At 33.8% G+C, this 23,665-nt stretch overlaps 1 protein-coding gene across 1 annotated transcript in view; it reads left to right on the forward strand.

The window, feature by feature from the left end:
- Positions 1-22,694, forward strand: part of LOC122043005 (kinesin light chain 3-like) — a 44,537-nt gene extending 21,843 nt beyond the window's left edge. Inside the window, exons 11-18 of the mRNA XM_042603430.1 lie at positions 65-148; positions 525-622; positions 700-745; positions 2,150-2,277; positions 5,137-5,236; positions 7,539-7,601; positions 21,304-21,369; positions 22,142-22,694. Coding sequence (XP_042459364.1) covers positions 65-148; positions 525-622; positions 700-745; positions 2,150-2,277; positions 5,137-5,236; positions 7,539-7,601; positions 21,304-21,369; positions 22,142-22,351 — 795 coding nt within the window. The 3' untranslated portion in view covers positions 22,352-22,694. The remainder of the gene's footprint in view (positions 1-64; positions 149-524; positions 623-699; positions 746-2,149; positions 2,278-5,136; positions 5,237-7,538; positions 7,602-21,303; positions 21,370-22,141) is intronic.
- The last annotated feature ends 971 nt before the right edge of the window (positions 22,695-23,665 follow it).

The following is a 23,665-nucleotide window of genomic DNA, read 5'->3' on the forward strand; positions in this document are numbered from 1 at the left end:
GCAGGTTCTGTATATTGATACATAAAGCATCAATTCAATTTTCTGTAATTTCCTTCTCTTGCAGATTTTACTGAAATCTAATAGACTTAATGTCACTGAGGGTGAAAATCTTCAGAGAAAAATCTTGCACATAATGGAACTTTCAAAGGTCTGTCAGATACATATTGGTATCTTAATCATGTGCAGTTATCATGTTTAAGTTTTGCTTATGATTGTTGTCAATTTGCAATTATAGGATGTGTTGTGCCCTTTTAACTGTTCGTTGCATCACCTATTTCATGATTATGCACTCTTCTATTAATTTCGTCATCTTACAGCGAGAAATATTAGTTCTTAAGCATTTTTTGCCAGTAGGGATGTAATGCAGTATGCAGTATATTTTTTATTTATGCTGTAAGCTTATTTATCAGATATAAAATAATAGAAACATGTTGAAAATTCTTCAGAGGGTAATTGGCAACATACTGGGTACTCCCTAGATATATTTACCTTTCTTTGTTTGTATTAATTGAATTACTTTCCAGGGTTGGGACTCTGTTGAGACTATATTTGCAGCAGAAAAATTGGCTCTTACCCTCCAGTCTCTTGGAAATTTAAATGAAGCAGAGGAACTTTTAGAACGGTTATTTTCTTATCAATTTTTTTTTTTTACTTCATCCATATTGACTTGTATTGCAAAATTGAAAATCATTCATGCAGATGTCTTGCTGCTAAACAGAAGATACTTCATGAAAATCATCTTCAGGTCTAATATTTCCTAGTGTAAACTTATTTCATTGCTTATTGCCTCATAATACTGAATGCCTGTTCTGTCACTTTTTCTTTTTAGTTACATGGTAATGGTATGAGAAGGGGAGCCTTGGCACAACGGTAAAGTTGTTGCTTTGTGACCAAAAGGTCACGGGTTCGAATCCTGGAAACAACATCTTGCAAAACGCAGAGTAAGACTACGTACAATGGATCCTTTCCCGGCATCCCGTATGACGGGAGCTTCGTGCACCGGCTATCCTTTTTTTTTAGTTACCTGGTAATGGTATAACTGATAAATTAAACTATGTTTTGAGTGATCCATTTGTTATCAAATGTGCACACATTGATATCCAGCCTCTGTCTTCCACTTGTCTTTCTTTTCTTGTCCACCACTATCGCTCGAACTCTCCTGTTCAATTTACATTAACCACTGATATCAAACTGTTCACTTGCAGTTCCATGCATACTTCAACTTAAGAATGAGGAACATGAACATTGACAGAGCTGGAAAGCATTTAAAATGGTTGGATATGTTGTAAACATAAGAGATTGCATAGCTATGTTAACAAGGATTAGTCATTTACTGAGAGGAATCATTAAATATCTTTTCACCATTATCAATATTTTTACCAAATATTTACATAATGGGTTCAAAGTCTTCTTCTTTTAATTATTTCAAATATATTATCCAAACATTTCCCACTTTATGTGTGTTCTACAACAGGAAAATTTGAGCTCTGCAGGTTTATTATTATAGTGCCACCTGACACCATGTTGTATACTCAAATAGCAATAGGCTCCACAATCCTGTTCTAACTGATAGAAAACTGGTTGTTATGGATTCGCCCAATTGGTTTTGATGTCCATATTCTGCAATACACGAGAAGTTGGATTTGCTAATTTGATCAAATTGTGTTAGTTGTGCCAAATTATTGAAAGGAAGTTGTTGTATACTTTGTTCTATGCATATAACCTCAATTGATGCCGCTAAATATGTTATGTTTTGGACTTCTTGTGCCAAGTGGTACTTTTGATGCAGCATGGAAACACTGGTAAATAAAATTGATAATCACTAGGCTTATCTCAAACTCTCAGAACTTATGAAGTAATAAAATATTATGGATTGAAGAATGTAGTTTCAATGGGCTAACTCATAATCCAACCAAGTCATCTAAAATGGCTAACTTATCTCTAGAAATATTAACAAACCTTATAAAATTACAAATAACCTTTAAAATTAAACACAGACTTTTAAAAATTTTAAACTCTAAAATTTAAAACAACCCTAAATTGTATTGGCTCAACTGATACTTCACGTGCCCAAACCAAATTGTATTGGGGAAAGGATCAATACTGTAGATGGCTTGTATGTGAAAAGTATTTTCTTCCTATATTTTAGGTTGCTGTAAATATGCTTCACTTGGCACAATTAGCTAGGCTCAAATCCAGCAACCTGCAAAAGGTGAAAATTTCTGAAGCAAGGGAGGAACTAGACAAGGCCAAGCTACTTTTATATAGCTCAATCAGGTTCATAATTCATGCTCTTATCTAATGTAAATTCATTTGGTGGTTTTTTACAATTAAAGTTCCTCCTTTGAGGTCAGGAACAAGGAAATATAGATTGCACCTTTTTCTAACTGCTAAAGTGTGCACTCTCTGTGTGGTAGCTGCAAATGGTCTCTCAATCAAGCTTAGCATTAGTAATGACAGCAGAAGGCCACATGTTCTTTACAGTTCATACACAACTTAATTAATTGCTTTTTCCTTAGTATGAGAGTATTAAATTTCTAATGGACGCTACTTGATATAGAATTCTTTGATAAACTTTTGAAGCAAGAACTATAACAAGATATTATTTTCTTATTGCACTATTCCACAATTGCAATTGTTTGAATATTGAACTTTGCATTGGTGGCTCAGCTAACTAATTGGTTAGGTGCCTAGCAATACTTTTTAACTAGGTAGCCTATATGCACATCCCTTTGGTATTCCACATGCCCTCCGTATTTTTGAAGTATGACTAATCTTGTCAAATTTAATATAAGTTAATGCACATATTATGTTACTTCTATGGGTTTCAAGCTGGCGTATCCTTTGTGTGTATCATTCTATGGATTTCAGGCTAATATATTCTCTCTGTATGTCATTCTGTGGATTTCAAATTGGTGTGTCTTCTCTCTATGTCTATCATTTTGTGAACATCAAGTTACATTTGCCCTCTTCTCTCTGTGTGTCATTCCGTTGACATTCAAATTGGAATATATTTATATCGAGCTAATCTCTATAGTATATTTGAATCGGGGATTAAAGGTTATTTAATATTTCTTGCTCATCAATAATATATAAAGGTAGGCAGGGATACCTGAAACCTTAAAAGAGAAGGAAAACTCCCATATGGGATGAGGGACATTCAACAGGCTAGGGTTTTTGGATGTTGCTGATGATGTTGAAGGGAACGGGAGAGAGGAGAGGGTGGTGGTCAACATGATCCCAATGGAACCTGCTGAGCTGTGGAGGCAGAGAGTGGAGAGGAAGGTAGAGGAAAGTTTCTTGTTGATGGAAGAACAACAATGGAAGAGGCAAGGGGATCTTGCTAGTCGAGAGAGCTGATATTTTTCTCAGGTTGACTGGTGGATTATTGGGAGAAGAGTGGCTGTGAGAGTGCTTGTGTGGAGGGCTCGATGGATGTGTCATGAGCACAATGTTGTGGCAAGTGCAAAAGCACGCTGAGAGAGCAGGTAGTGGGCGGTGGCGGACATGCGCTGCGAGTGTGATGGATGCATGCAACGAGTATAGACGCTCATGAAAAGGGAGTTCATGCCTATTGCATGCTAATCTGGTTTATTTGAAGTGAAATGCAACAGTCCACAGAACACATTGCCTAGACTTGAGTGACAAAGTTGAGTGATGATCGATGCGGGAGAGAGTATTAAGGTGCCTCCTCTCTCTAGACCTCTCTTTCTACTATAGAAGATATTACAAGTAACCCCCTTAATCATTACATATTTACATGTAACTCCTAAACAGGTATGAATAACCTAAGGTTGTTAAATGTTGTTTTGCTGCCTATTAAATTGGATCATATACTAATAGGAAACTTTATTCCTCATAACACCAGCCTCCTAATTATATATATTATAGATCAGTAGGAACATTACATATACAATTTTATCTATTTACAACTTGGTCTATAACATCACTTCCACTCTCCCTCAATCTAGTTTGAATATACTATACTCATCCTATGGCAAATGTACTCACCCCTCAAGTCCTTTTAGAGATTCATTGTATCCCATAAATGAAGTGAAGATTCATTTGATTGCAACTATGAAATAACGATCAATCTTTACCTTTGATGAAGCACTAAGTTTGAAGCTACGTGTATAGCAATTTGGTTGTCGTGATTGGTTCCCGTGATACAAATTTATTGACTTTGCAAGGGCATATCCTACCTTGGTTATTAGTTGTTTAACCCACATGAGATCACGTGTACTTTCGGCCATAGCCCTATATTTTGCCTTTGTACTTCATCTTGCTACAACTGTCTACTTCTACTTCTTGCTTTTCCAAGAAATAGAGTTACCTACCTTTTGAGAACATAATAGTCAAAAGTCAATAATCTATAGGAGGAAAGCATGACCGATCTAAATTTGAGTATCTTTCAATCTGTAGATGGACTCAATCAAAAACAAGATAGGTTTTCCCAAAGCACTTTTGAGCAAAGAATCCTCATAGCTGCTACCCAATAGCTATGCCATGGATTCACCTGAAACTAATCATCTTAACAACAAATGAGATGCTATGGTGACTATGAGGTAGTTTAGTTTTCCTACCATCTTGTATTTTTCGGATCAGTTAGAAGCTCTTTGGCTTGTTAGTAATCTACATTAGGATCCATGAGAAAATCTATTGGTTCGGAAAAATACACCTAAGGTGGTGAAATGATGCATAGCTGCTCAGTAAGCTGGAACACATAGTATGATAGTAATACAACAACAAATGAACTATGAGCTCAAACTACTTGATGTCAACTATATGAATTCTATTATGCTATAAGCAACTAATTGGCGTTAGCTACCATGAGCCTCAATAAATAACTCAATGATAGTCTGTAGCTTGCATGAAAAAGAGATGCAAACTTACATTAGGCCTTGACAACTAGTGTAGAACTGCATCAACAATCTTACATTTTCAGCATGCAGAATATAAACTTTATTATGGTAACTTTCAATATATAAATTATGGAGTGCATCCTCAGAATCAGACTAAATACATTATATGTTTATATGCTGTGACATTTCTTTCACATTTTCTTTATTCCTGGATGAGTTTTTTGCTCATATTGGTTTAAGTCACTGATTCTTATTTTTTTGTTTTCCCCTTAAGGATTGCAAAGGAAAATTTAGGCTTTACAGGTGTGTCTCAGAAGAATTTAAAAAATAGCACCTTAAATGAGAAGGATAAACACCTTGCGCTGATTACTTTGGTCAGTCTTTATCAGTCATTGTCTTACATTTTTTGTATATCATTAGTTAGATTGAATTGTATACAGTGCTTTCCAGATAATTAACTACATGCTATCTACCATTTGCAGTATGCTTTCCATGATTGTATAATGATGTATTATTTGGTATATTTTGGTTCCTCATTGCTTCTCTAGTTTTGATGCACAATTTCACTGATATTTTTGCCAGTAAAGTGTTTCTTTGGTAGTAAAATTTTTTGCTTGCATATCAAGTGACTATTATGAGGATCCAAATATACACTTGGTTAATATTTGTCATACAATGGTTGTAGAAAAATATAAAGCTTCATAACAATTATCCTTTCTATAATGTTCATATTCCATAGTTCAAGTTTATTTCTATTCTTACATAAATTGGCACGATAGTTTCGTGGGTATTCTGCAAGCTCAGATTTTTAAATCAAACTTACTAGAGGTAGAAGGGTACTATTGTAGAGACCATCCTTCTTACTATGAATGATTACAAATAATGAAGGTTCCAACTTCCAAGTTTATTTTGCATTTGATTTAATCTGTCCCCAACCAAAAATTGAGACAATGATTCAAGTCATTTGAAGTCTTGTCCAAGAGTTGGTGTTTAAATCAAGCTATGTTCTTTCATATTGTTTGTTAGAGTTATAGGAGTAGTTTAGTGCCATGTTTTAGTTATGGGGTATTATTTTGAGTTGCATGTAATAACAACAGTATAATGTCCCATTCCTCTCAATTGAGCATAGAGTGGTATCCTCCTATGACTAGGGTTCTCTCTCTATCCCCTTATGATAAGCCTTTCAAGTTTGATATGATGGTGTGGCAACCTCCACTCTGTCACCACCATAAAACCTGTAGGGATACACAAGTAATATTAAATTAATTTATGAAGAATGAAGAACGAAGAACGAAGAACGGTTGCTATTCTAAAGAAACTTTTGCTTCTATTCTATTATTAAATGAATCATAAGATGCATTCCTTTTTTACTACCTTTTTTGTTTCATTCATTAAGCAAACTTATTTTGTTCATCAGTTTTTTGAATTTTCTTCTCATCGATTTTAATCTATCAATCCTACCAATTGATTACCAAATGCCTATGCTTTTGAAATGTTTGACTTCAATATCAGCATTGCCCCACTGCCTCATCCTTTGAAGATCTCTATCTTGATGATCATCATGAATAGTAATCCAATGGTTACTCTTTGCATATCAATCTAGAGCCTCACATGATTAAGTTCTTTACTAGTATCATGCCTTGGTCTTTATCATCCTCAACCTCAAGTGTAGCTAATTTTATTTTTCTGTCCTAGCTACCTTTTTTTGTTGTAAGATCATTCTTTAGTTATAAGGGAATGTTAAAGTCATGGTTTTTGAGTGTCTATCAATACACGTCAGCATGATCAAAACATATCTTTTCAGCTATTGATTGGTACAAAGTTTGTCGGGATGGATACATGTTATTTTGCATTTGTGCTAACACAACTTTGTTGGAATTGATCAAGACAAGGGTCGCTTCGATTGGTACCATCCAAATTTGGCCAAGACATGAAGATTGTCTTCTTGTATCTCATTTTTCTATTCTACTTTGCCAATTATGAAGAGGAGATAAAACATTGTAAAAACTGATGAAATGGGAAGCATCAACTAAAGCACTAACGACAACAAAGGGTGATGTTGGGTCTTAGAAATCAAGATGTATATCCTGTACCTGTTTGTCATTTCTGCTAGTTAGGGTCCAACTTCAGTTGTTAATCAAAATATCTTTATATGACTTGAGATTTCAAACCTTGTTGCTTTATAATTTATATCGTTAGATAAAGAAACTTTTTAAGTGGAAGAATATTATCAGATTATAACTCATTTGAGTTGATCTTGGCATATATGGTACTGCAACTGTACTGATTGGAACCTGAAACTTTAACATGAAATATTAGCTTAAATATTGGTTAAAACTATTGGAGTCAGTTATATGTTTAGGATATTAATAATATGTAATAGTTGTCTCTTGTTAACAACAATACAATATTTCATTCCTTTCAACTATTTTCATAGATCTCTTGATAGTTTCCTTAAAAAATTATATTTGGAAAATGCGAGCTCACATTTGTCCTTTAGAATGCTTAGTTGCTATCGTTTATTGGGCAACTCCAGACTAAATGAATCAGATACATGTTTGTTAACTGTACAGTTTTTTTTTCATAATAACAATCTTATTACTTTTAAGCATCTCATGCAATCATAAACTATTTCATATGTTTTACTGAGGCTTGGACAATACACTTATTGTGCAGTTACAGGCACTGGAATCTATTATTCCTTTGGAAGTCAAGAGACAAGAATTGGCTGAACCTGAGGTCTGTTTTCTAGTTATAGTCTTGTTATTTTGTTTATGATGTTTGTTGAACACTTATGTTCTTTTTGTTGTTTTGCAGCGTAGTGTTAGATAAGATCCATGTAGTAGACCTCATATAGTTGGAACTCACAGCTTGTTGTAATCATCCAGTGTTAAATAAGACCTCATATAGTAGACCTCATATAGTTTAACCCAAAAGCCTAAACTATTACAAAGAGCACAATCTAAACTTACACTCTTAGGATTCCCCCTCACATTGTATGGAATTGTTGTAATCATCCAGTGTTAAATTTGACTCACTGACCATTTGTCCCCAAAACATAAACCATGGATTGAAATTTTGTGCCATGTTGCTTGGCACTGGTGAAATTTTCTGTTGTGTGTATACATCAACACACGAAATTAGGCAGCATAGGAGCGATTTTGACTGACACCCTGGGCAGCATGGGAGGATTCCACATGCCGATTATAGGAAGAAGAGAAAAAACATAAATATTGACTGAAGATTGAAGGAAATGACATATTAGTAAGGAATTTAGAGGCATGGAGGCAGTGACAACGAAATATGAATTTTTTATTTGTGGATTTTAATAAGCTTGGAGAATCAAGTAATTACGAAATCTTCTCACTAGAGTTCTCGAGTCTCGTCAACATCATGATTTGTCGTTGTTTGTGTCGCGGTCGTGACATTGGGTCTATGTGTCTGCATCGGCATCTTCATCGGGAGTGAGGAGAGGTTTTTAAAGTTATATAATATATAATAGTAGTTGGACCTGATAATATTTCTACGGTTGTAAACGAGCCAAACCGAGCCAAACTTTGTGGTGTTCAAGTTTGTTTGATAAGGTAACCAAGCCGAGTCTAAAATGAACCAAACCATTGAAATGATTGTTCAAGGTTGGCTTAGTTTCATTTTAATGAGCTTGGTTTGTTTAAATGTTATTGAACTCTCAATTCAAGTTTGTTTGATTGGTTACAACTTTACATTTTTAAGCTTGTTTGGTTGGTTTCTAAGCTTGATAATTGAAACACCCCTAGTTTTTTTCTTTTTTTTAATAATAATACATAAGCTGTGGACGCCACATACTCATACTTCCATAGTGGTTCTTGGTTCAAATAAAATTACATAAATGACTTGAAGAAAAATAAGCACAGCTAAATGCGGAATTAATCTAGAAGGCCTTCGGGTTGTACTGCCGTTGTTCCGAGCTGGCTCACTAGTTGACGCCTCCTACCTTATTGGTTTCGTTGTCTAAAAAAAAAGAACCAAGTTTGTGAGTCGAGAGACTCAGCATATTCAAAACTATGTTAAGCAGTAGTTAGTATATATATTCTAGTGTATTAGGGGAGACCACATTCAAGGTAACTTGGGATCTCTCTACTATCATACTATGAACATTTGCACAGGCAGTGGCATAAGTGTGACAACATAGAGGTAAGCATGGTAGATGAACTAAGCATAATGATAGACTTGATCGCAAGCATGTCCATAGGCATAGGCATAAGAATAACATGAACATAGTCATAAACATCAGCACAAATGTAAACCTAAACATAAACGGAAGTGTAAATTAAAGCCTCCACTTTTATTGAATTTGTATTCAATAAAGGACTTAAATTTATATGTCCATTGGTAAAAGTCCTTTAATTTCTTATCCCTAAATGGTAAGTCCTTTAATTCCTATATATATTTTATTTAAAACCTCATACTAAGTTTTTATCTCTATCCTTTATCCATATCATAATTATATAATTTTCCATATATGCATATATATTTTGTATGTGATGAAATCTTGAAATTCTTAGTTATTATCTACAACATATTTCATTGGTTAGGTGTTTACACGTGAGGCGTATAAGTTGGCGTATAAATTCTTATGCTTTTATTTACTTACTAGTTAGATTTCCTAAATGATAAGTCCTATATATTATTCTTATAGATCTTGATACTAAGTCTAAATAGAAACCTATATCCATGGTTATATAATTCCATGTACTAATTCCATATTTATATAAATCCATGTATATATCACCCGTACATGGTAATATTTTTAATTCATATTAAAGTTTCTTAATACAAGTCATTAATTTGATATTAAATCAAATTATATATTTCCATATATATATCATGTATACATAATAATTAACATATTATAGTTTTCTAAATATACATGTTCCATTAAATTTACATTATATATATAATATATCATTAATATTAGTCATTAATTTGATATTGAATCAAATCTCCTATATCTATCTTATAATTTTCATATTTCCATTATTTATGCTGTATACTTTATATTTCCGATATTATTTATATGGATCAAATTTTCCTATATATATATCCATATATACACATAGTAATATAATTCTCATATTAAATGTTTTAGTTATTATCTACGCGTTTCTTATATACATATTATATTACATATTACATTACACGTTTATAATTCCTATATACCTATATTATATTATAATTTCTTATTTACACGTTTCTAACCATATAATTTATATCATATATTTTATATTATACCTAATATATTATTTATATTTTATTTCTATATTTACTACATGTTACATACATAACATATTAATTCTATATATATATATATATATATATATATATATTCCTTATTCTTATATTTTATATTATATAATATATCCTATTATTTCCTTAATTGATTAATCCAAATTCTATAATTATATGTTAACTTAATTAATTTAAATCTATAAATAAATTCTTAATTAAATTGAATGAACCCTCTTAATTAACCATTGGTTTGCGGATATTACAATAATATTGTTTGTTTATTTTGAAGCTTTCTTTCTTTATTTAGTATGTTGATAAAAATTTTATTGATGAACATAGTTCACGAACATTGCTTATGAACATTGTTCACGAACATTGCTCATGAACGTTGTTCACAAACATTAACTAAACACATATGTGTTCAAGCTTGTTCATTTAGTTTAATGAGTTGTTCAAGTTTGTTTATTTAATTGATCTTTTGTGTATTAAACGAACATAAACAAATTCTTACCAAACTGAACACTAAGCTTCTTCACAAACATTCGGTTCATTTACAACTTTAGTATAAGAGTTTTATTCAATGTTCTAAAAAGCACGAAGCATGACGAAGCGTCGAGTCCAAGCTTCAAGCTTTATAAGCTTAAGCAAGCTTAGGACGATTTTAAGCGTAAAAAAGCATTTTTTTATTTTTAAATAAAATTTAATTATATTAAACAAATAAATAGATCAAATAAGACTTAAACATGATAAATTTAAGGTTCATGCATAAATTTCTCACATTTTTAGAAAGGCAAAAGTCACAAAGTTTATAATATCCAGTAGTTTTCAGTTTCACAATAAAAGAACATAAAAAACTAGATATTATCTAATTCCTTGTCTGATTCTAATTTGATCTCCTCATCTTCATTCATCTCATCTTCTGTATTATCTGATACAAACTCATTTTCATAGGGCTCCCCTATAATATTAGCATTAGTGTCTCTTGTTGGCTGTAAAGTGTCAATCTCCACCTCAACTTCATCATCACAACTCTCAACTATCCAAGATTGTGCCTTGCTACCATCACGTGCAAGTAGAGTCTCTAATTTATCCTTCCCCTTCTTCTTGTTCATCAATCTTGCATTAAATTGGGCATAAACTAGATTATTCATCCTTGTAGCATCTAGTCTATTCCTTTTCTTGGTGTGTATCTAGATAAGAAAAAAATAAAAAAGTTAAGAGTAATTTATAAATTATTATACAACTATCAAATTAAAATATAACAAGGCAATTAACAATATTTTACCCCATCAAAGACACTCCAATTTCTTTTACGGTGAACTAGTAGTTAAGCCAAGGATCCTCTTTGCCATCACTTCTAAATTTGGTGTCTCATTGCCATAAAAATCCCACCAACTTACTGGAAAATATTGAAAAAGAGACAAAATATGATAACAATAATATATTAATATGAAAGGAAATCAAGAATAATGTCAACATACCTGGATTGTAATTTTGATCATTAATATGACGTCCGCTTGTTGCTAGTTTCTTCCCAAAAGCACCTTCTTTCTGAGTGTACTTTTGCAATTCAATATTTATCACATGATGTTGCATTTCAGCTTCGGGAAAGAACTTTTCAACACAAACAATCATATTATCCATTATCAAAGGATCATCTTTTATACTTTGATTCTTGAAGAAGTAATATGGATTCAAAAGATAAGTTGTGGTATGTTGCATTTGATTCTTGAAGAAGTAATATGGAATCAATAATGTTTAAAATCAGCAAATAATCATTCTCTTTCTTGAATGTTTTTTCGAATTTCCTCTTTTGCATTCAATATCTCTCCATACACAAAACCCATGGATGGTTTCTCCTCTCCATCAACAAGTCTAAGAACTTTTACCAATGGAGTGAATATCCGCAAGCACAAATCCATCGAGTTCCAAAAATCATTTGGAACAACAACATCAAAAGCCTCTTTCCCCTTTTTACTCCTAGACCATTTAGTGTTAGCCCATTCATTGCTAGTCATCATATTTCTCAATTCTTGCTTCTTGTCTAGCAAACTTTGTAATGTTAGGAAAGACCTTGCAATAGTGACTACTGGCCTAACTATCTCCCTTTTTGTAAACTTTCTCATCAATGCCAAAGTCTTGTGGTGTGCATAAATGAAAATAGTGAAAGACTTTGCCTTTTTGATCACTCCATTAACTTAGAAAAGGAGGAAGAAATAATTTCTTATACAAAAGAATATGTACACGACTCTCTTGTTTATAGAGAGAATTTACAATAGAAAGGAAACTAATGAAAAGAAAATTAAATAATAAGGAAACTAATTAAAGCTAATAATTGACAAATGATCCTTTCCTATTTTTCCTAATTTGTAGATCTTTGATTTTAATGATGACAGGATTTCCCAACGCTCCCCCTCAAGCTGGTTTGTAGATATCTTTCATAGCTAGCTTTCTAGTTAGCTTATCAAATTGTTTCTTGTGTAGTCCCTTCATTAATACATCAGCTAATTGTTCATTTGTTGGAAGATATGTCATGCATATTATTCCAGTGTTGATTTTTCCCTTGATGAAATGTTTATCCACCTCTATATGCTTTGTGCGATCATGAAGAACAGGATTATGAGCTATGGAAATAGCAGCTTTGTTGTCACAATAAACCTTTATAGGAGTTGAGTAAGAAAGCTTCAATTCCTCAAGAATTCTTTTGATCCACATTACCTCACAGATTCCATGGGCAACAGTTCTGAATTCTGCTTCAACACTACTTCTGACTACCACATTTTGTTTTTTACTTCGCCACGTAACTAGGTTCCCACCAACAAAGGAACAGTTGCTTGATGTTGATCTCCTATCCATAACATTCCCTGCCCAGTCTGTATCTGTGTAGACTTCGACTTGAAGATGTCCATGTTTCTTGAATAATAAACCTCTTCTTGGAGTTCCTTTCAAATATCTTAATATCCTATAGACAACCTCGAAATGTTCTGCACCTAGTGAGTGCATGAACTTACCATGCTAACTGCGAAAGTGATATCAGGTCGTGTATGAGACAAGTAAATCAATTTTCCTACGAGTCTTTGATAAAGGTCCTTGTTCTTTACTTCATCCCTAGCAGCTTGTAACTTCAAGTTAGGCTCAATTGGAGTCTCAACCATTTTACACCCCAACAAACCTGTTTCTCCAAGGAGATTAAGAATATATTTTCTTTGATTAACAAATATACCTTCTTTGGACCTTGCAAATTTCATTCCGAGGAAATACTTGAGGGCTCCTAGATCTTTAATTTGAAACTCTTTTGCGAGTCTCCTCTTTAGGTCTGCTAATTCTGTTTCATCATCACCGGTTAAGATAATGTCATCAACGTAAACAATTAAAACAACAACTTTACCCCTTTTTGAATGTTTATAAAATATTGTGTGATCTGCTTGACTCTGCAAAAAACCATAACTAATAGCAGTCTTTCTAAAGCGTTCAAACCATGTTCTTGGTGACTGTTTGAGTCCATATAATGTCTTGTTTAATTTGCATACTTTTTCACTGCTAAGTCCCTTCTCAAATCCTGGCGGTAAACTCATGAACACCTCTTCTAGATCACCATTGAGAAATGCGTTTTTAATGTCAAGTTGATGTAGAGACCAATCTGAATTTACTACAAGAGATAACGGAATTTTGATAGAGTTTATCTTAGCAACTGGAGCAAAGGTCTCTTGATAGTCAATCCCATAAGTTTGAGTGAAGCTTTTAGCCACTAGTATAGCCTTGTACCTTTCAATGCTTCCATCAATTTTACATTTTATTGTAAACACCCATTTACACCCAACTCGTTTCTTGCCTTTGGGTAGATCAACTATCTCCCAAGTGCCACTTCTCCTTAAAGCATTCATCTCTTCCATGACTGCTAAATTCCAACTTGGATCATCCAATGCTTCCTGTATATTCCTTGGAACAAACAAGTGTGAAATCCTAGAAGTGAAAGCTTTATGGTTTTTTGATAGTCTTTGGTAGGAAAGATAATTTGCAATAGGATGATTAGTGCAATTTCGAACACCTTTTCTAATTGCAATAGGAACATCAAGATCGGGAATAGTAGGTGAAGAATTAGACACAATAAGAGGAATCAAAGCTGGACTTGTGATAAGGTTACCATGAAATTTCGAAGCTAGAGCTCGATTTTTCAGACGGGTGTTGTGCAGGCTTGGCATTTGAGTCTTTATTCCTCAGATGAAATCTCTTCTTAGTATAAACTTGAAGCTCAGAAGTCAGATCACGACGATCAGTTTGTAGTATTTCTCCCCCTGATCGAGAGTTTCCAACACTAGGCACTAGAGGTGGGTGATTATTTTCAAGATTGTCGGGAAAAATGATATTGGGAAGTGGGTTAGAAATGTCCAAAAAATTATCTTTTTCTTCACCTGTCGTCTCTTGTAGAAAATTTTTAGAAAAATAGAGTTTTGTTTCTAAAAAGGGCACATCCATGCTCACAAAAAAAAAATTTATTTGAGGATCGAAACACTTATACCCCTTTTTGTTTAACAAGTAACCCAAGAATACACATTTATAGTACGTCGTTCAAGTTTTGAACGAAATTGACATGGAACATGAATATAGATAGTACATCCAAAAATTTAGACAAATCAGAAAACAATCTAATTTCGGGAAAAAATTTTTTAAGACAATCAAGAGGTGTTTTGTACTCTAACACCTTAGTAGGCATCCTATTTATCAAATAAGAGGTTGTTAAAATTGCTTCACCCCATAAATACTTAGGAACATTCATATAAAATATTATGGCATATGCTACTTCAACTAAATGTTTATTTTTTAGTTCTACAATGTCATTTTGTTGAGGGGTATCTTGACAAGTGAATTGATGAAAAAAACCTTTTTCATTCAAAAAATCACCCAAGTGCTCATTAAAATATTCTATTCCATTGTCAGAATGTAAAATACAAATTTTGATTTGAAATTAGTTTTCAATCAAAGTGTAAAAATTTTTGAACAAATTTCTCACTTCCGATTTTTTATTCATTAGATAAATCCAGCATAAACGTGTATGGTCATCAATAAATGTTACAAACCATTGTTTTTAGAAAGAGTAGTAATTTTAGATGGGCCCCAGACATCACTATGAATCAAGTAAAAAGGTTTGGAGGCCTGATAATTTTTTGGCAAATAAGTTGAACGATGAAATTTTGCAAAAAAACAAGTTTCACAATGTAAAGAAGAACAATCAATGCCTTTAAATAATTCTAGAAATAAGGTTTTTAGATAAAGAAAGCTAGGATGTCCTAGTCTATAGTATCATAGCATTATTTTATCTCGAATCGAGTTTGAACTAATACTGTTAAGGCTCTGAGCTATTTTATTACTAACAGGTATTTTATCCAAGTAGTAGAGACCTTCAATCATCCTAGCACGCCCAATCATCATCCCCGAGTTCTGATCCTGAATTTCACAATGTGATTTAAAAAATATAATACAACGATTAGAATCTTTAGATAGTTTACTAATAGACAAAAGGTTGCAGGCTAATTTAGGAACATGAAGAACAGAATTAAGATTAAATTGTTCGGTCAATTTGATAAGTTCTTTTCCTACAATAGGTGAAAAATCGGCGATTCTAATTTTCTCGTTTCCAGAACAAGGGGAATAAGTATCAAATAGGTGAGAGCAACTAGACATGTGGTCTGTGGCTCCAGAATCTATGATCCACGGAGAGAAGTTTAAACAGGAGAGAGCTTTAGACATGTGGAGGGCTTTAGGATTGCTACCTGTTTGTGCCAAGGAAACACTAGGAATACGAGATGAGAAGTTGGATTTTATCAGCTTCAAGAGTTGATCCATCTACTCTTTGTTGAAGGGACCTGAGTCGGCTTCATTTGCAGTAAGAATTCCACGATTCTTCTCTTCTTGCTTGCTATTTTAGTTGGTAGGTTTGCCATGAATTTTCCAACATGTCTCATGTTTATGGCAAGGCTTGTTGCAGAAATCGCACCAAACCCGTGGCTTATCATCAGACGTGCGCTGGTAATTTGCAACATTAGTAAATAAGGCAGAATTTTCAATTGACTCACTGGTACTCCTTTTTCCGAGCATGACATTCCTTTGGCTTTCTTCTCTTCTGACTTCGGCAATTACTTCACCAATGGATGGGAGAGGAAGTCTCCCAATAATCCTTCCTCGTACTTCATCAAATTCGATGTTGAGACTAGTAAGAAATTTGTAAATACGACCATCTTCCATGGTTTTCTTGTGGTGGTTGTAGTCATCAGGAGATTTCCATTCGTATTTGTTGAAGAGGTCAAGATCCTGCCACAATCTTTTCAATGAATTAAAATATTTTGTGATAGAATCATCTCCTTGACGCATTTCCTCCAACTTTAAAGTTAATTCAAAAACCTAAGATTGGTTACCCAGGTCAGAATACATCTGACTAACATTATCCCACAGCTCTTTTACAATAGGATAACACATGTAATTGGTACTTATATCCTTCTCCATGGAGTTGACAAGCCATGTTATAACCATGGAGTTTTCCGCATCCCATATGGCATGCAGTGGATCATTAAGAGCCGGAGTCTTCTTGTCACCCGTGATATAACTGATTTTTCCTTGCCCACGGATATACATTCGGACAGATTGCGACTACCGGAGGAAGTTGTCACCATTTAGGCAGATGCTGGTGATCTGGACTGAATGAGAGTTGGAATGGTGTTGCAGGGTCTCAAAAGGTTTTACCATTGTGGCAGAGATTGTAGTGGTTTTGGACGTGACTTCTGACATAGCTCTGATACCAACTTAGAAAATGAGGAAGAAATAATTTCTTATACAAAAGAATAGATACACGACTCTCTTGTTTATAGAGAGAATTTACAATAAAAAGGAAACTAATGAAAATGAAATTAAATAATAAGGAAACTAATTAAAGCTAATAATTGACATATGATCCTTTCCTATTTTTCCTGAATTTGTATATCTTTGATTTTAATGATGACAGGATTTCCCAACACATTAAATATAGGAAGTTTAGAAATTCCTTCAAGCATAAGATTTATTGTGTGAGTGGCGCATGATGTCCAAAATATATTGGGTTTTTCTATTGCTAACAATTTTGCGGCTGCCATATTATTTGAAGCATTGTCAGTCACAATTTGAACCACGTTTTGAGGCCCAACCTCAACAATACATGCATTAATAATCAAATATGTATTGGGCAGTGTGAGCATCATTTGAAGCTTCCTTCGATGAAATAAAAGTGGTACCCAACTTACAATTCACACATAAATTCATGATGCTTCTTCTTTGCCAATTACTCCAAGCATCTGTCATAATAGAACAACCATTCTTTTTCCATTCTTCTTCTTGCTTTTTTAGAGTTTCTTTTGTTCTCTGTACCTTTTCTTTTAAAAGTGGCTCTCGTAGTTGGTATTGAGGAGGGATATAACCTGGACCATATTGTCCTAAAGCCTCAACAAATATTTTAAAACTATCATGCTCAATTGCATGGAAAGGAAATCCAGCTTCATACACCCATCTTGCTAAATATTGATGGACTTTAAGTAATCTTTTCTTAGCAATTGCATCATTAATATTTTGTTGCCTCATTTTCTTACTTGCACTCATAGAAGCATCATCTACTTTAATTGACTTTGCAAATTGGTCAATGGGTCTTAACTTGATGGACCTTTTCCTGCTTTCTTTCTCAATGATAGCTATTTCATCATTATTCATTTTCCTCCTCACGAGAATTCAAAGTCATAACCACGTCATCCATTATCTTAGATTGATTCAATACCTTCTCTAGCTTCTTAGACTTGTTCTCCTCAAGTGTCGAACGATATTTTTCTTTTTGTTCTTTGGTTGCCCTTACATATGATTTCACACATTTTCCTTTAATTCCCAAAATATGGATTTTGTGCCTATATGTTCCACCCTTTGTAACTTTACCACATAAAATACATTTAACAGAGTTAAGATTTTTTGGATCTATAAACACAGCCGTCTCTCATCCAACATTCCTGGACTCTTTTTCCAATTCGCTGTCTTTAGAATTAGAGTTAGATGCCATCGAAGAATCATTTTGTTCCATTGATCCCTACGAAATACAAGTCCAATTGACCATCTACTCACAATCCAAATTTCTCCAAATAAAAGACAATTAACACGAATTAAAATTAAAGTACATAAAAAAAATACTTTATTTACAGATCATGTACCAGAAAACACTAAGCAGAATCTTGATTAATCTGACAAAAAGAAAACCAGAGCAACTACCTACTAGTTTACTACAAGCCCTCTGCTGGCTGCTTCAACAAAAAGGATTGCATGATCTGGATTTGTCTTGATAATTGGTAAAACCAGAGATGGCCATGAATTCTAAAACTTAGTTAGGTGATTGCATTTTATTTCGTTTGAAAAAATTCCACCCTCATGCTTGCAACAATATGCCTAAAATTCACAGCCTCAAAGAACCTATAATCAGCAAGAACAACAAAACATTATGGCTTCTTTGTCTCGTGAGGGAATACCTATAGCTTACAAGGTTTATGACTACATAAAGGTCCCGATTAGACAGACAATCTTACTTCCTTTCCAGATCAGAATGAGGAACTAGTTCTTCAAAGGCAGAGCACTAACCGGAACTCAAATTAGATTTACTCGATTCTAGAACAACCATCCCAAGCTCACCTCTTACCCTTTTTCGGAATTTCCAAACTAAAAAATAAGTTCTCTATGAAAATACACATCAAATCAGATAGCAAAGAGTGGTGATCGAATCGAAACCTGCTTTTGAGCGAGTTCAATAAATTGTCGGGGAGACTAACCGTGTAGAGAAGTAGAGAATGGACAGGAAACAAGAAGACAAGACCGGACAGAAACTGTCACCCTTGCCGCCGTCACCACCACCCCACTGCCGATTTGCTTGCAAAATTTGAAGTCGATGACAAGTTGTAATACTTTCTGATCGTTGGCAGATTATGGGGTTTTCTCCTGAGAGTTAAGAGACGATCGCTTTTTATCTCTTGGTTTTCTCCAAATTTGTATTCTTATGTTCTTTAAAAATTTACAAATCAATTAAAATTATAATAAAAAATCACACTTAAGCGCTATTAAGCACGCTTAATTCGATCAAACGTACTTTGATTGCTTTTTCTCCGCTTTTGGCTAAAGAGAAGTTTTTCTTCCTCGCTTCACGCTTTAGCGTGCTTAATGACGTTTTTTAGAACACTAGTTTTATTAATGAACATTGTTCACGAATGTTGTTTACGAACATTAACGAGTTGAACACATATGTGTTCAAATTTGTTCGTTTAGTTTAACAAGTTATTCAAGCTTGTTTATTTAATTGATCTTGTGTGTATTGAACAAGGGGAGCCTTGGTGCAATGGTAAAAGTGTTACTTTGTGACCAAAAGGTCACGGGTTCTAATCCTGGAAACAGCCTCTTGCAAAAAACAGGGTAAGGCTGCATACAATGGATCCTTCCCCGGGACCCCGCATAGTGGGAGTTTCGTGCACCGGGCTGCCCTTTGTGTGTATTGAACGAACATAAACAAGCTCTTATCAAGCTGAACATCAAACTTGTTCACGAATGATCAATTACAGAATTGTGCACAACCTTACTTGCATTTCAAGATGTTGCTTCCATGACTTGAATCCATTTCACATGGTAGCAATTTTACTGTTGAACCAACATGACATGATTCGATATGGAAATTGTATCATCCCATTAGTGACTGAAACTCGACAAAATTCAAGATTCCAAATCTTTTGCCTAAATTATTAACAAAGAGCTCATTCTAGACTTGTATTCTTAGCACTTTCTCACAATCATGTGGGAAAGCAAACTAGAAAACCCAAGCCTAACATGGTCTTTCTTAAAAGCTTCAAACGCTTGACCTCCTACTTTGTTAAGAAGCTGAGTCATGACTCACAAACTATCTGAGCTTAACTGACCATTGGGTTGTGCAAAGTTATATCACTGGTTGTGTCCAGAATTTGTGAATGACTTTGTATAACATCTAATGTAATATTCTTTGATCTTCCTATATATCTATGGCTGATACTACTAGTCTAGTTAAACCTATTAGTTATCTTTAAACATGTCCATACTATGAACTTATTTTCTCTTGTTTTATCATCCACACCTCCTCCTTTGAGTAAATTTGATTTAGTAGCCACTTAAAAAGTTTAAGCTATTAAGAAAGAGATCAATCTACACTATAAACATATAGTATTTGTTACTGCTCACAAGTGTGCATGGAGTTTCAATATAAACAAGCGTATGCTTGTTGCAGCATCCATAGCAAGTAGCCACTTTTTGGTACAAATGAAAAGAATTGCAGTTTACCTCTAGATGTGTTTCCTAGTCACCTTAATGCTTCCTGTATCTCGAATATCGATTGTCTTTTTTTAATTGAAGTCAATTTTATCTTCTGAGATTCATTGGTGAATCTTTGAAGTCCTTCCACGACAACATGGACAAAATTGTGATAGGTGATCAAGTTTTGTCTCAGATCACAAGAATGTCTACAGAAAATTCATTTTTCTCAATTTGAAAAAAATTGTAATTCTCAGCATCTATAATATTTTGCCTTATATGATGGGGTTATATTTGACCATTTTCTTCTAAGTTGGCTTTTTATGACCAAGATAATACATTTGAAAATAATGGTGAATAAAGACACCCAACATATTACTATGCTGAATGAACAAGGCAGTGCATTAGAATTTTAATTTTTGACTAAATGGATAAAGGTGATACCTTGGACTTGGCTTTTTGTAAAACAATTACCTAAATACAGGCATTGGGGTTTGGGCTTCTCCAATCAGTCTATTGAAAGAAAATAATTGACTTTCTCAGCCCTTCATTTATTGACTATGTTTGCTACATTGATGGGATTGGGCAAGAGGTATGTTCACTACATCCATTCAGATAGTGTGTTTTCTATGTGGAAAATGCAGTATCTTATTCTGTAATAGTTTGCAATGGTCTTGCTTTCCAAGAAGATTTGCAGCTATAAACTAATTGTTGGTTGCCTTAGTGACTATTGATCTGCATTCCATCTATACATTTTGCTCTGGAGCAACTTGTTTATGATATTTTTCATATTGTTTTTTTAAAAAATATTGTATCTTGCTTTTTTACATGTATTTAATATTTCTAAATCCAGGATGCATTGGAATATCCATCAGAAATTGAAGTTGCTCTTCGCGAGTGTATTTCTATATTCAAAGAGGTACACCAAAAATGCATAGTTTCTTTTTTCTTAAATTTTTGATATTTAGCAATCTATTCAAGATTGAAATCTACTCAAGATTATTTTCTAGTTAAGAGATAGTGTGTTGTGCCTATTCACGGAGTACTAACATTTAGGTGCATTTGAAACTTCAGTTTGAAAATAGCTTCAAAATTTAGTTCTGTCTCAGCTCTTTGAGAAAGTAAATTACATACTTAACTGAACAATTCTGTGGGTGAACACAGATATGTTTTCAGCATGCAATTCAAAGTTTCAAGACATGTATTTGTTGATTTTGTTCCACTCGAACTTTGAAATTGAACTCCTCTTTTCATGTTAATAGCATCAACTTCTGTATTTGATATGAACACAATCGCTATTTTCAGTGATTCACATGTGGTGACAACAGCTAAGCATTTTGGTATTTAAATTCCTCGTTCTGCTTAAGTTCCACACTATTGTGTAGATTACCATAGCTAGATTCATATCATCAATAACTCAGTTCAAATATTGAACCAGCAGAACCTAAACTGCAAGGAATGAGCATTATCAATTTTTAAAGAGTACCAATTATTGCCTTAGACATAAACAGTGATTATTTTATGATAAACATTGAGGATTGAAATGTCAGTTTGTGTCATGGAAAAAATCTCTTCCATGCTCGTCCTTATAATAGGAATTTCATTGGGTATTGAACTGTAACTGTTTATCAAGTTTCCCAATAGTTTCCCGATAGAATATGTTAATCATTGATTATTTTCTTCTTATGTAGTCTTACCAACGGAGCATGGTTTTGAAATACCCCGACGTCAAGAAGCATTACATCTTGTGCTTGAAGCACCTGGCGGATCATACCATCACAATTATGAAAAACCCAGCCTTTGAAACAATTATGAATGAATCACAGAAGTCAAGAGCGCTGAAGGATTTGGTAGATGAAGCACAGCAAATAGAAGCTGAACTATCATCAAAGCAGCACTAGGATGGAACATGTTGTAACTTCAAGACCTGCAATTGAGAGGGACGGAGGACGGAAGAACGGTCCGGTCCCCATAAATTAAATATTTCATTAGTTCCTTTTATTTCAAGTATGTCTTCCCTAACGATCAATGTTAACTACATAATTGGCCTCCCAAAGCATGAATTCTTGCTTTATACTTGCAACTTAGGGTGGGTAACCGATACATCAATCTCTGTGATTGAGCTATGTTAGTATCTGAATGTAAGAACTTGTTCATATCAATAAGTTACTGGCTGCTCATATTCATCATACACTGTCATGTAATGCCATCTTTTTTGAAAGTACATTATGGATGTTTTATTTATTTTTCCTTTTTTTCTTCCTTTTTATTGTATTGAGGAGTAATGGATATGTCTGCTGCATCGACTAGATTTTTGTTCTTGTGGATATAAAAATGCTGATCTGGCATCACACACTAGCTTGAACACTCTTTTTTAAATAAATAAATATATATATATATATATATATATATATATATATATATATATATATATATATATATATATATATATAAATTGAGAGATTAAAAACGTCAGTCCTATGCGCGAAGTTTTTGCTAATATGGATCATTGTACTAAGGTTTATTTTGCATTGTAAAAAGTTATTTTTGCAATTTGAATATGTGATGACCATCAGATCAAATGATAATAATTTTATCATATTTTTTTTTGTAAATTGAGAGATTATGCATAATTAAGAGGGAATTTTAATATGTATATTAATTTTTTTTAAAATAAATCTTCATAGAATTTAATTCATGCATATATTTAATTTAGATATTAAATTAGAAAAAAAAATATTTTAAATAAATAAATAATTAATTATCTTAATATAGTAAAGATATAATTAATTCATGTATTCAGTTAGATCATTAATGAATAGGCAGAGATAATGATTCGGTGATAAGGGCCCACTCCTCAGGGGTCATGGTCAACGTCGAATCCTTTGTCCCGAAGATGCCTCTGTCCCCGTGTCCCATTCAGAAAACGACAAAAAAACGTGTCAAACACGTGCTTTTGCTCCTTCGCTCTCTGTGCCGTGTAAACACTCGCCGAAGCCTGCTTTTCTCCAGAAAGCAACTCCAAAGCTGTGCCCTAACCCAAACTCCAACCGACCCCTTTGCTTCTGCAGTCGCCGTCGGGCTCGACGATAGCCATCTCCATCCCCTCCCCAACTCCAGCGGCCCGCGACGCCCTAAAACCTTTCCTCCCCAGCAACTCCAACAGCCATCCCGACCCCGCTGTTTCCGTCGTCGCATTCGGACTCGACGACAGC

Source organism: Zingiber officinale, chromosome 2A, assembly GCF_018446385.1.
Source record: "Zingiber officinale cultivar Zhangliang chromosome 2A, Zo_v1.1, whole genome shotgun sequence".
Taxonomy (NCBI): domain Eukaryota; kingdom Viridiplantae; phylum Streptophyta; class Magnoliopsida; order Zingiberales; family Zingiberaceae; genus Zingiber; species Zingiber officinale.